The sequence below is a fragment of the Pelophylax lessonae genome, assembly GCF_965119305.1.
Source record: "Pelophylax lessonae genome assembly, chromosome: 3".
NCBI lineage: Eukaryota > Metazoa > Chordata > Amphibia > Anura > Ranidae > Pelophylax > Pelophylax lessonae.
Window position 1 is genome coordinate 391,660,225 of NC_138770.1, and position 14,837 is coordinate 391,675,061.

The window sequence follows — 14,837 nt, forward strand, 5'->3', positions numbered from 1 at the left end:
TAAAAAAAAAAGTTAAAATAATTTTTTATTCAATTTTTTAAACTTTATTTAAACATTTTCTTTTCTTTTATAATTTTTAAATAATTTTACTATTTTTTTACATACATTCATCAGAGTAGTGAACAAGCACGCTGTGTGAAATGCGTCTACATTCTCCTGTTTTGTAACTTTAATCCTTGACATGTGTCAATAATAAGGATTTACTTAATTTAAGCTCTGCTATGGTGTGTGGCCATTTTTCACTTCTTGATCATTCATCAGAGTAGTTGATGGGGGAACAGGGATTGATTTATTTATTTATTTATTTTTTTATACACTGTGATTGCTGTTACAGTGATGATCACTTTAACAGCAATGTTTTGAACTGTCACGAATGGGTTACATTCATAACAGCTGTGATTTCCTATTGTGTGTTGTGATTGGCTCACCGCTACCCATGCTACAGGGTGCTGTGATTGGACCAGGTACCATGTGATAGCTGTGGGCCAATGACAGCATCACTATAGGAAGCACGACTGTTATGGGAGGGACCCAAGAAGAGGAGGATCTAGGCACACAGCAGGTAAGTATAACATGTTTGTTATTAAAAAATTAAAAAAAAGATACTTTACAATCACTTAAAATTCTAGATAAAATGGAGAAAAAAATCATTTTTTTGGCAAAATATCCAGATTTGACTGCATGTTTATACCCTTCATTAGCCAGAGAGAGGAGGCTGGAAACAAAAGCACTGAGAAAGAAGCAATGTATCTTAATTCTGATTGGATGTTAGGAGATGTGTAATTAGTACAAAAACTAAGCCACTGATGGACTGTATTTCAAAGGTTGCAAAAGAACATCCTTTCAATCATGTGTGATATTATTTTACAAGACTCTAGATCAGGTAACCCCTGTTATATTTATATCTACTGCAAGGACAACTGGCTACATATTTTACTGCTTAGCCTTATGACATATAGTACTTTCAGATGGATTCTGGGGATACCAAATTTTACATGTGCTATGATGCATGAAAGAAGTAAAAATAAGGGCAGTCAGCCTTTTCTGCTGCATAAATCAAATAAAAGTGATTAAGGAATCTGAGTTTAATTGGCAGGGCCGGGGTGGATATTAATTAGTAAAACTTCTTTTGTTAATGTGTAAAGCCTTATCTAAGCTTAGCTAATTCAGTCAACGCACAAATTAAAAGTCATTGAGCATTACTAAGTAGTTCAGCCAACGAATGCATTTAGTTAAAAGAAAAGCTTAGGTATGTGTGCCTCCATTTTCAATAATACAATAAAAAGAGACATCATTGCTGGGCTTTAAAGTGAATTAACCACTTGACCCCAGGAAGATTTTCCCCTCTTCAAGACCAGGCCACTTTTTACGATACGGCACTATATTACTATAACTGACAATTGCACGGTCATGCAACGATGTACCCAAATAAATGTTGTAATTTTTTTTCTCCGACAAATAGAGCCTTCTTTTGGTGGTATTTGATGCCCACTGCGTTTTTTTTATTTTTTGTGCTATAAACAAAAAAAGAATGACAATTTAAAAAAAAATAAACAATATTTTTTACTTTCTGCTATAAAACATATCCAATAAAAATTTAAAAAAAATCAAATTTATTCATAAATTTAGGCCAATTCTGCTACATGTTTTTGGTAAAAAAAAAGACCTGATAAGCGTATATTGATTGGTTTATGCAAATATTATAGCATCTACAAACTATGGTATTTACTGTATGTATTCATGCAAAGCCTTTATCCCAAAGTGGAAAAAAACAGTTTGCTGTGTGAGCTGGTGTTCGGCTTCAATTTGTTAGAGTATCTTTCTGCTAGTTCATCTACCACTCCCCTCCTCCCAGACTGACGATGCTGCTGTTTGCTGTGTCCCCTGTGCTGATTCATCCAGAGTGGGGGCACTCTAATACAGGGGGTATGTTACTGGCGGGATCACCAGGTGAAAACAAAGGGGGAAAAGCCGTCAAGTGTCTTGTCTTGTGCATACGCCACATGTCAATGCATTCATCTGTTTAAAACAAAAAAAAAAATCTTTCTCACAAGATCTCAGAGAATTCCTTTTTTTCTTTTCCAATAGTTTTTATTGAGATTTTTAACAAGACGTAAAAAAAAACAGGTACATCAACATCCAATATTTATTCATAAATTCTGTATCAGGTTACATGACTCAATATACTTTCCTTTAGGACCATTTACTTAACATGAAGGAACATAAAACCAAAGTTGTGGTCCCCAAGAAAATACCCTCTTCTGCCCCATTACATCTCACCCCTCAACTTAAATCGCATGGGGGGGTTACAGGGATGCCGCTGCAGTGTTAGTGACGTCACCATTAGTGAAAATACTGCACGATCTTGCAGCTTAGATACAGGATCTCCCTGAAGGCACTAGTGATGAAACCTTCCCAGGGGGCATCTGGGCAGCCGGAGCTACGTCACTAGTGCCATCAGGGGAACAAGGAAGTGAGCACAAAAAAGGAAAGTCAACATTTTTCTTTTTTTAAAGTGTGTTAGGTGATTTTACATCAGCATACAGAGATGCACGCTGATGGGAATTTTAATAAAAGGGGGGAAAGATCTGCTTTAAAGCATTATAAACTGTGCAAGTAGATATTGTCTAATACTTTTTTGGAAGGTATTTATTAATGTGTTCTTTAATGAAATTAAAAAGGCTGAAGCTGGTGAAACATATAACAATATATGATCTGCTGCTATTGCTAATTGCTATTCCTAAAAATAGAGGTCATATGTTGTAATAGATATGACTAGACAATAATTTCTGCAATTGGAGTTGGTCATACTTATGTAATTCATATTTCTAACATGTGACAGAATTACAATAATGTATTTTGAGAAATCACTTTGTGGAATTTAAATTCTGCACAAGCTGTCGCCCCTTAGTAAAAAATAAAAAAGAAACTCAACAGCAAATGACAGCTGATAACAACTAAGTGTGGTGTATTAAGCAGATTGTGGCCGAGTTTTGTAATGCATGCAAAACACAGCCACCAAATTATTCTTATACAGACATGTATGTCCACATAACGTAAACGTGCATGTTTATGTATAGGGCGGGCAGGGTGAGTACTGCGGTGTGAACCTCCATCTTGGCTAGTCAATTTCCCCTAAAGTAGACTTAGCCAGACAGCTTCAGTTAAGATCATGGAGGTGCTTAGAGACAGGACTGCTGTTAGAAACCACAGGGCCCCATACAGACAACCAGACACGGGGCCCCATACAGCCAATGTTTCAGTTATGAGTGAACACAGTGGGTGATCGGTAACAATCACTCATTGTGTTCACTCAAGAAGGGAAGGAGCTGGTAAATATGACATATTTACTGAACCCTTCCCTCACTCTCCATCTTGAACGGACCTGTTGTGTGCTTGCAGCTGCTGGCAGCAAGAAGAGGAGGGAAGCTGGCATCACTGCAGGGTTCGGGGGCACACAAGGGGGGGCTGGGCAGTAGGGGGAAACAGAAGGTGCACAGGGAGGGTAATTGATGTGGCTGAGTGCTGCAGAGAGAGCCATATAAGATTGGTTCCAGTCATTTTCCCCCCCATGCCGATCACCCTCCCTGCCCACATCCAATTCACCCTGCTGCTAGGGCTCCCTTTCTGGTCTAGGCCCCATACAGGAGGACCAGTGGTAACCCCTTATCCATGGCCCTGCTTATAGACATTAGAAAATGTTCAGCCTGAACCAGCCACTTACAGTCTGACTAAGGAACATCCTGAGCATGCCTGCTCAGGGTTTAGTGGATTGTCAGGATGTAGTTTCCCAGCCCATCACTACGGTTTCCTCCAAGACAGGTCACCTCTGCATTAATACTTTATGCCTCTTCAATTCTCACAAACATGCTTACATTGGGCTAGTCTGGCTCCATGTAAGTATGTATTTTCTGAAAGCAGACCGCCTACAGAATAAAATGGTAGTTCCAATTTGTTGTGTTACGCAATACTAACAGTTTATGAAACTCCAAATTTCTGTAAAAAATACACTAAAGTAAATTTTTGGGCACATAAATGCAATTTATTACCTAATTGTGTGGTAAAATATAATAAGTGAGCCTGAGCCAAGTAAATAGATACCCAGCATGTCAAACCATAAAATTGTGTGCGCCCATGAAACTGCAAAAAACTATAGTACCCTATATTTTTTCATAGGCAAAGTTTTAAAAGCCCCTAGAGGTCATCAGCTTAGAGTTACGCAGAAGCTTTCATGCTAAAATGATTGCCCTCACTCCACCATGCGTGGTGATATATAACATGTGTAGGGCAATCGCTGTTTTTCTACGTATGCATTTTTGTATGTGTGTGGGAGGGATGTTAATGTTAAAAAAAAAAACTTTTTTTAATCTATTTATTTTTATTTTACATAACTTTATTGCTATCACATAGGGGACCAATAGTCCCCTATGTGATGGCATATGTGACAGGTTCTCTTTATGAGACATCCTGGGTCTATTTAGACCCTGGATGTCTCCTCTGTACACCACTGCAGCTGATAGAATACAATCTGTGTGCTATCAGCCGCATTACTGGGCACAAATCCTGGTGAATGACAGGTCAGGACCAGGAAGTGACATCATACACGTCATGTCCTGGTCTGTGTACAGGAAAGAGGCTTAATGGATGAAGGTCCATTGAGCTCTTGCCGCCCTTCCAAGCGTACCCGCCATTACCGCATCGGGCCCGCAGGTGGGACAGCGGAGCCCGGTGAAAATGGGGGGGGGGGGTCAGTTGCACATTGCACCAGTTGTGGAAGTGATCAGCAGCTCCTTGTATCACTTCCACATTAAAAGACGACAGTGAGCTTTAGAAAAGTACACACATGCCCTGGGTTAAAAGCACACGCCTGCAGCAGGTAAAAATCTGAATCCCCAGCAAGTGGCCGGGATTCTGATTTCATTCAGATTGTGCTGTGTTGAAATACACATATTGGACTAGGTGGGACTTTAAATGAGACCCAAGCTGGTGTTGCCCGGCGTCTCCATCCCTATAACAAGAAATAAAATGAGGTTGAAGGATTGTAAGAGGTGCATGAAAGTCAGCCAGCCCCCAGTCTGATGTACTCACCCTCCAGTCTGTCACCAACCAAATAAACCTGTCTCTTTGTACAAAGAACAGGGGTTTAGTTGACACACATTTGCAAACGCATGTGAAAGCTGCAGAGCCACTTCACGGCACCCTGTTAAATCTGCAGTCCTAACACTCTTAATTTAGTGTCCTCACACTGGAGGCACATGGCCGCTAATGGATGGATGGGGGAACAGGTGAGAGGGAGACAGCCCAACCTCCCCCAACCCACCCTCATCCACGACTGGCTGTTGTCTCAAAGACTCAAATAATTAGGTTATAACCATGGTGCAAACTGGAAAAGACCAGCTGAAAAGCATTACACCTCCATCCCCTTGGTGGATGCAGTGTATAGATAGGAAGGGATTTTATGTATGGGGCATGGCCTGTAAAGCAACACTGCCTTTGAAATCCCTACTTTCCTATTTGGGACTTTATGTGAGACAAGCAGGTCATGCTATTGGTCTCCATCCCTGTATACGGAAAACACTAAGGTCAAATCAAAACTGCATCCACCAAAAACGCATGAAAATCGCACGGTGGGACTTTATATGAGGCACCAAGCTGTAAGCAAGGCGTCTCCATCCCTGGTTGCTTAAACATATTGGACTAGGTTGGACATTAGCGGCCATGTGCCTCCAGTGTGAGGACACAAAATTAAGAGTGTTAGGACTGTAGATTTAACAGGGTGCCGTGAAGTGGCTCTGCAGCTTTCACATGCGTTTGCAAATGTGTGTCAACTAAACCCCTGTTCTTTGTACCAAGAGACAGGTTTATTTGGTTGGTGACAGACTGGAGGGTGAGTACATCAGACTGGGGGCTGGCTGACTTTCATGCACCTCTTACAATCCTTCAACCTCATTTTGTTTCGTGTTGAAATACACATCCATCTGCAAAGTGCATTGGGGTGCCATTTATCGCACACATGTTAATGCAACACTAAAGTGTGAATTGCCCCCTTATATAAACAATAAAAAGTATCACTTTGACAATATTTTTGCTTTTCTACCAATTTTCCTTAGGATTAATTTTGAATGTGTTCCACAAAGAAATGTAAAATGAAGTCAATCATTTAAAGACGAACTCCGGCTGACCTCCCCATTTTTTTTTTTTTGCACCGCTTACCTGAAGGTAGTATCTGCACATTTCAGATACTCACTCATCCAGCAGATCCAGTGTTGTCCCACTAAGATGCTGTCATGCCCGGCCACAGCTTTGTCCCAAGCTGCCATGTTCTCTCTGACGTCATTGAGAGGCCTACTTGCTCTTCTGGGTTCAGTGGACGAGCCTCTCGATGATGTGCTACCTCCTCCTTTCCTTTAATGAAAGGCTTTGTCTCCTGGGATATGTGAGGTACATATCCCAGAAGGCACAGCGGGCAGTGTGAGTGTCATTCACCTAGGGCAAGTGCCATGCATGGGGAGGCGGGGTGGACTTTAAAATAAAAAAAGACAATAAAAAAAAAAAACCCTATTCCTGCAGAGGAGAGGTGGGATCAGCCGCGGGAAGTCCGCTTGAATATGACCCAGTTTACATGATAGTTGAGGACTCTGGAGCTGATCAGAGGACAGAAGAAATTTACAGAATTTTGACAAGCTACAAGAGTTGTATAATGAAATTCTTCTGATTCCACAATAGGTTTCAGGGTAAAAGAAGAATGTGAGCACATACTGAACAAGCTGCTCATCCGCAAAGATGTTCGATATGATTTACACACGAATACTTGTATTCTGACTGTATTCCTAAAGGGAAAATGAAGCACACATTTTGAGTCAGCATATTTTGCATGAAAGTCATTTTTCTGTCACAATTTTTACTTTTCATTTCCTTTCCATGTTACATATTTTTAGGGCTTGTAGAGTGTAACTCTAGTGATATTATTTATGACAGATGCTTCAGTCATTGAGCTTTCTGAAAGACTGCAGAGATAAAACATATACATATGTATTGTTTTCAGTCAGTCTGAACAAACTGATACCATGGGATATGTAGAAATCAAAACTAAACCAAAGGAATAAGCAGAGGAAAAGCTACAAATCATGCAAGGAATCCAATAAGTTGATGATAGAGATGGTCAGCAGACAGGCAGTACTCACAACATGAAAGAGAGGTTTTTTCAAGAAAGCTTATATTGGATTGTCAAAGGGAACTGTTGTTTGTATTGCTATGACAACGCTGAAGTAATAAAATGAAAGTGTGTGCTGTGACTATAGAACTCCCCTGACCAACCAACCTAATTAGTGCCAATGCAAACTCTTTTTTTCTGGAGTACATGTGAAGTAGACACTTTGTCACTTCCCAAGGAGGCCAACCCTACATCTGAATTATTAGGTGTCAGGACTGGGCCCACCTCCTGGAAAGACTCCTTTGAGGGCACTTGGAGGGAGGGCATTTACTACTTACCCATTGCTGCGAAAAAGCATGTTCTCTCTGTGACACAAAACCTTTCCTAATGGATGTTGGGGAGTCCAAGAATGAGGACGGGCTTGGAGCACCTGAGGTTGGCAGTGGAGGACCAAAGGATGCAACAGCTAAATTTACAGCTGTCCTATGCCATTGCAAAGGGTCAGCGGCCACCACTCAGACAACAGCAGCTGCTCAATCCGTGTCCAGGTAGTCCTCAGCAAAAAGTATAGAAAGGGACGAGTGCAAAACAGTCCTAAAAGACCGAAAACAACAAAGGATGGGGTCCCCAGTGGGACTCCAGGCAGTGAGACTGCTAAAGAAGCCCTTTCCGTGCTCAGATGTCCCCAAGCCATTATGGCTGTCACACAGGCCACCACCAGGGGCTCCTCCCTAGTCCCCATAAGAGCAGTAGAAGCAAAATGTTCCCTAAAGCTGGCCGTACTCAAATAGATTCAACTGTCCACACACAGTCCCTGTCCACAGAGTTGGATGCAGGAATCACCCCTGTTGGGACATTTTAATCTGACAGCAGGTACTGCCACTGTCAAAATACACAGATCAGCAACTATAGCCAATTGGCCACAGCCGCTGATTTAGAAAAACTTTCAGCATATTCCTTCAACAGAAGTCGCTCAAATGATTGATTTCTGTCAAGTGGAGACTGCCATAAGCACACTGATCAAAATCTAGCTGGCAGCAGTCTAATGAACATGAATAGTAGGCATAGCTTTTACCACACTGTTTCCATCCCAAAGTGAAGAAGCACGGCACACGTGATACTTAATAAGGGAAGAGGGGGAAAAAAATGGAGAGAGACCCCCTGCTTACCATACTGCCCCAGGTCAGGATTACGAGGGTTCGCCAGGAGATGGTGCAGGATGTCACCCACCAAGCTAGTTGGGCTCTTCATCTAAGAGGGACATTTTAACTGGACCTCACATACGTGTCACAAATGCCACAGTCTGCCCTTGCCACAGCTGTCACAGCCAAACCTGCATGGGGGTATGCACAGTGGTTGGAAATTGGGAGACTACCAGGATCTATATTATCCGATCTGTCACCCAGACAGCAAATTGCTTGAAGCAAAACCAAAAGAACTAAGATTTCCAGGAGGAAATGTCTAAGGCCCCTTTCTTCAGGGGTGCCTTGTAGTCTCTTCAGGGGTGCCTTGGCAAAATTACTAAAATCTGCCCAAATTGCCTAAAAATTTTCCCCAAGCCAGCAAATGGATTAAGCCTGCCTTTTTTAATGCAAAGCTACACATTTTTATTGCACAGCATTACAACCAGCTGCTGGTATCCTAACAACAGATGACATCACTGGTTGATAAGGAGCAGGTTGAGGGCTTCTTGTTTGTCCCTCTCTGTCAGCACTGGGGTCACAGCTGGGTGGGGGAGAGAAACACTGGAATTCAAGTCAGTACCAGTGTGCAAAGGTGTATTCACTTTGTAAGAATAAATCACCTCCTAATGTTGGGTGTCCTACGTTTGTTGATTGTGCTGCATTATGTACATCTGTTTATTTTTTTTACATTTTCGAACAGGGTGTCTTGAGATTGTGCATAATTTTAAAGGGTTCCTTGACTGAAAAACACTGAAACTAAAAAGCAGTGTTTTATGTGACTTGTATATACAAGTATTACCCACTAGGTGGCATTGCTGGATTGCTGAATATTGTTACATAAACTGCTTCTAAGCTTTCTGCTTGATACAGCTTTCATACGACACTAAAATAGTAATAATAATAATGTTTCAGTGCATTGATTGTGTTTCCTGTCATTTCAGTAAACCAACTTGGATTTAGATTAAGGAGAAACACATAGGTCAGCTCACTTACCACTGGGTACAGGGTGGAAATAATGTTTTCTTAAAGAGGATCTCCAGGCACCTGTCAAAAAATAAGTCAGCAGCTACAAAATATCCCACGGTCCAGCGGTAAGCTCACCCCAGCCGTCTTCATCCTCCGCCCCCCCCCCCCTCGGCGCCGCTGGCATCTTCACTTTGGGCACCCGGCTGTGACAGCTTGCGGCTTCACAGCTGGGTGGCCACTGCGCATGAATTGGTAGATGCAATCTGTGTCCGAGAAGACTGCAAGGGGGAGGGAGGAAAACTTTTGTTGCCGAGTGCCACGGCGCTCAGAACAGAAGTGGGAGCAGGTACCCCCCCACTTCTCAAAAGTGGCAATTGTGCAAGAGGAGCGGGGGACGAGTCCTTAAAGCGGAACTTCCCCTTTTGGGTGGAGTTCCGCTTTAAGGCCCCTTCACACCAGCCGACCCGATTCAGGTCCACCTGTCCACTTTCAGGCGGACTCAATCAGACCACCCATTGATCTCTATGGGGCAGCAGATGTCCGCTTACACCCACAGCATCCTATCTGGGGCACACTAAAAAAAGACCTATGGTGATACGTTCGCCATCTGTTCAGCAGATCATATTAGATGAAAATTAACATGCAGTCTGTTTCCATCTAACCGTCCCATAGAGGAGAGCGGGCTGTGTCCATGTCTGCTCTACATAGCTAAGCTGACACGGACCTGTCATCTGCCTGCTCAGCGGGGATCAGCAAACAGATTCCCCCCAAACCAGGTGGATCCGTTTGAACAGATTTGCTCTGTCTAAAAACGGCTTAATAGTTTGAGTTTGGACTTCATAACAATTACACAGTTGTGAACAGATAATGGGAAAAAGCTGCGCTAAGTGACATAGACCATAGATGATATGATCAAAAATTATAAAAAGTCCCAGAAAAATACACAAAAGTCCCAAAATTATTCAAATGATGAATAAACAGCTGAAGTCCAGTCCACCAAAGCCCGAATAAATTCAGTGTGTATAGGTACTGCTTACCGGATGTAGCAGCAAGATGAGCATTAATATACACAGAAGCCAGGCCAAATGGAATTCTGCAGGGGACTCTTCACAGATGGTATCCACTCAAGGATGTAGATCCGTGAATAATGTAATAAAACATAAGACAAACATAGCGTGATACTGTATAGATATTAAATCTCCCGAGTGTGTCAAGGGAATAATAAGTGTGCAACACCACCACCACAAGCTGCTTACCAGAGGTAAGACAGAGTGAGCATAACAGGTCTTATTGAACAAGTAGAAATTAAAGAACCACCTCCGTGCTCCCAATTAATTACCAGAAATCTGTAGGTAAATCGTGCGATATTGATCACTCAAATAAAACACGGCCACCACCAGGAATTCCTGCTTACCAGATGTCAGCAACCAAATTGCATGTAGTAATCAGGGTGCAGCTGATGTATGGCAATCCACCAGACAATAGAATGAAATCTCCCTTAATACTGAGGATGGTCCACAAAGGTACTCCGATATCACATAGAATAAATGATAAGGGGAGAGCCCATAGCGTAAAACCATTTATTAAAATAAGATAAAACAAAGAAATGCAAGAAATGCAAGAGTGATATAGAAAAGTGCTGAATTGGAGCCGCCGGCCAGTCGGCTTCAAACACCCGCCTGAGTATCGTCTCGTAGTGTTGTGAAGTCAGGAATACCAGTCTCTTCACAAATGTGACATGACCTCTTTTTTGGTGCAATTGAGAGGATGGAGAGCATAATTATCCATAAGTATTGTGATCCCCATTCATGAAGGTGCACATTGGTAGAATTAGAAGGCGTAGTTATGATGTTGTAAATAAACCATGTGATCTTCACGTGAATGTGTTTGCTTTTTAAATGTAGCTATACCTAAAGCTGACCATACACTATACAATCTGATTGTACAGTCTCCTTTAGATCCCCCATCAACTATGTAGTGCAGGGGCCTGCCTCATATGATCCTATTTAAATAAATTTTTTAAGGTTTGTGCTCATTTTCCATAGTTTTGGTATATCTAAAGGAGATTGTACAATCAGATTGTATAGCATATGGGCATCCTAAAGCTGGTTATACACACTAAGTTTTTCTTCCTGAACGGGAAAGCAAATATTAAAAGTAATAAAATAATCCAGTTTTGAAAGCATTTATATGTCATTAAATGCAAGCAAGATAAGTACCCAAATTTACCTTGGATTTTGCCTTTTGCAGTCTACTCTACTGCATGCTGCTAGGAGAAGACAGCAGAGTTATATAGTTGATATGCTCATCGGGGTGCTGATTCACCTTCCATGAGCCAGTCATTTGGTGGCATTGTAAAGGGTACCTGGCTGTAAGGGAAAAAGAAACGGCAGCAGAGACGGTTCAAGTCCCTTCCTCTGGTAGACTGTTCTTTGCTGTTTGGCAAGGCTGTGTAAATCTCAGGACTGAATGGACAGTAACACAAATACTTTGGCAGGTAAAATAGCTCTCATATATGTATTTAATTTGTGTATCTAGCTGTTCTTGCCTGAAGTTCAACTTTAAACTGAAAGGCAGGTGTAACACAAGGGGCAGCTAAAGTGTTTAAAAGCACAACTGCTAACTGCTATTTTTTTGTTGCAGATCATTTGACACATCTGATGTTGATCAAGATTTTAGGCCACATTCAGTGGCTTTAACTCTCGTCGAGGATAAAGAGACCACCGTTTCCAGTGAGAAAGACTCCCATGCTGCTGTCCAGGAAGATCTGGATAAGGTAGAATTAAAATGACTAAATACTTTATTCAGTACATTTTCGCCTAATTGTTACTTTTGTTTTAGCTTTAAAATTTATTTTACTATTCTTAAAGAGTTATTAAACCAAATTCTTAGATGTGATGGCTGCATTCGTTTTATTACATTTGGGGGGCTTTTTTCCTTTATTTTCATCTAGTGATTCAGCCTGTATGTCTGTTATTTTTCAACTTACTTTAAACACTTGTCTACTGGGCACTTATACCCCCTTCCTGCCCAGGCCAATTTTCAGCTTCCAGCGCTGTCACATTTTGAATGACAATTGCACAGTCATGCGACACTGTACCTAAAGAAAGTTTTCACACAAATAGAGCTTTCTTTTGGGGTATCTGGTCACCACTGGGTTTTTTCTTGCTAAGCAAACTAAAACCTTTTGAAAGGTTTTTTTTTTTTCTTTTATAGTTTGTTATAAAATTGTGCAAACAGGTATATTTTCTCCTTTACTGATGGGTGCTGATAAGCTGCACTGATGGCCACTGATGAGGAGGCACTGAAAGATGGCACTAATGGGCACTGAAAGGCAGTACTGATGGGCACTGAAAGGTGGTACTGATGGGCACTGATAAGGTGACACTGATGAGGCGGCGATGATTGACAGCCCTGGTGGGCACTGGTGGGACTGCACTAATAATCAGGACTATGATTATCAGTGCCGATGTCCCTTTAACATAAGCCAGTTATTGACTTCCTTCTTTTCTCCTCACACTGACAGCATGAACAGAAAAAAGCTGATAACCAGCTTTTGTTGACATCCGTGATCAGCTGTCATTGGACACAGCTGATCACGTAGGAAAGGGGCGCTGTGATTGGCCCTTTACCCTGATCTGTGATCAGCTGAGTCCTTCAGGAAGTGGGAGGAGATCAATAGGAAGCCCGCGCTGTAGCCGTCATTTGGCTAAAGCGTAGGTGGGAACAGGTTAACAGGTTAACAGACCAAGCTGTCCAGATAAAGTAGCAGTTAGGGCTCCTTAACACTAGCTGTTGGGGGGCAGTTAAACCCTGGGGTTGAGCCGTGCCATCTTCCCACTCAATAGCTAGCCATTTAGCTTCAGAGGCAGCAACCAGGGGTGTACACACACTACAGCAGGAATTATACCCCCTTTTTCTTTTGGCAGCATAGCGCCTGCTGATTGTGGCCTATTCAAGTTCATGGAACCAAAGCGCCCTGCAACTGTATGCAATGCATGCAGTTGTGGCGAGCTAGTGTGGGATTCAAGGGGTTACAGCAGGTGGTGAGGAGGCGATACAACGCCTCCTCATCACCTGTCAAATGCTCTTTGAAGAAAGATTATAGATTTATGTAAAATCTGTATCACAAAAGGAATAAAACTGTTTACTGTAGAGTGTAAGCTGGCGTTCAGCTTTAATTTGTTAGTCAAGTCCTTCCAAATCTGCTAGTCTAACACTACCCTCCTGTGACAATGCTGGTGCCCAATGGTGTCTTTGTTGCTCCTTCATCCAATGTGGAGATACCCTAGGAGATGAAGTGTGTTACTCACTGGATCACCAGGTGAAATAACGTAAAAAAAAAAAAACCCTAAAAAAATAAAAACAAATGCAGCTACCACATCTAAGGATTGGTAAGCTGCAATATAAATAAACCAAAATTTCACAATGTCAAGAACAAAAAGGTTGTAATTTGGTTATATTTTGTATAAAGAGACTGCCACATTTGTGTAAAACCCACCTCCCAACCACTGTATACTTACCTCTAAGCTCCTTCTTCTGTGGCTTCCAGGTATGGTGGGGCATAAGACATCCTACCATGTTGCAGTGCTTGGTCCTAGCGACCAATCGCTCAACACAATCACTGCCAAATAATTTACGAGTGACTTTACCGCTTTCTCTGAGCACTGACAGCAGCTGGCATCAGGTATTTTGGTGGCGTCTGTGACAAAAAATAGGAGCGGTGGAGAACAGCTGGAGAGGTGAGTTTAGAGTGAACAGTATAGGCTTTACATAGACACTGTTTCTCAGGAATGATTAAAGTAACAGTGTGTCTTTAAGATGCAAACATTAATTAAAATGATGTATTAAAATAATGAAACCGAGATCCATTTTTCATTACTGGTAGCTTTTGTAATTAATTTTATTAGAATTCCTGCAATCACATATTTTCTAAAAACTGTTCTCAATTTAAGCAAATGAAAATTAACTAAAATTTCAAATAATTAAAATATATGATATATATACGTAAATTTCACAAAAAGAAATTTGATTGTAGTTTGCTACTTAGAAGAGAGTAAGTCACGTGAGTTGAATTCAGTTTAATGGTCGACTATTTGTCCAATTGTAGAATTTACTACACTCCAAATATTATAAAAGCTAAAAAAAGCAAACTGGAAGGCCAGTAGGTATTGCTATAGAAGTCACTAAACAAAGCTTTAAGGTGATCTTTAACTACTTAACCGGTTGCCGACCGCCGAATGACTATATACTGCGGCGGTCAGCCCCGGCCAGGCAGAGTGACGTATCGGTACGTCACTTGCCTGTCACTTCCTTGTGAGCCACAGGCTCGTTCACAGGGAAGTTAGTGCGTGTGACTGGCGGACCCGATGTCCGCCGGTCACTCGCCGATCGTCGGTACAGAGGGAGAAAGTCAGGCGGCTGATGTAAACAAGCCGCCTGTCATTCTCCCCTGTGTAGAAACAGTGTTCAGACGGTTCTACTATGTAGGACCGTTGATCACTGTTCCTACACTAGTAGCCACAGCCAATCGC

General features: G+C 41.8%; 1 protein-coding gene across 2 annotated transcripts in view; it reads left to right on the forward strand.

Annotated features, from left to right (window-relative positions):
* Positions 1-14,837, forward strand: part of CRYBG1 (crystallin beta-gamma domain containing 1) — a 399,356-nt gene that overhangs the window by 152,085 nt on the left and 232,434 nt on the right. For both annotated transcript variants that reach the window (XM_082249793.1, XM_082249795.1), the window contains exon 2: positions 11,947-12,079. In XM_082249793.1, coding sequence (XP_082105919.1) covers positions 11,947-12,079 — 133 coding nt within the window. The remainder of the gene's footprint in view (positions 1-11,946; positions 12,080-14,837) is intronic.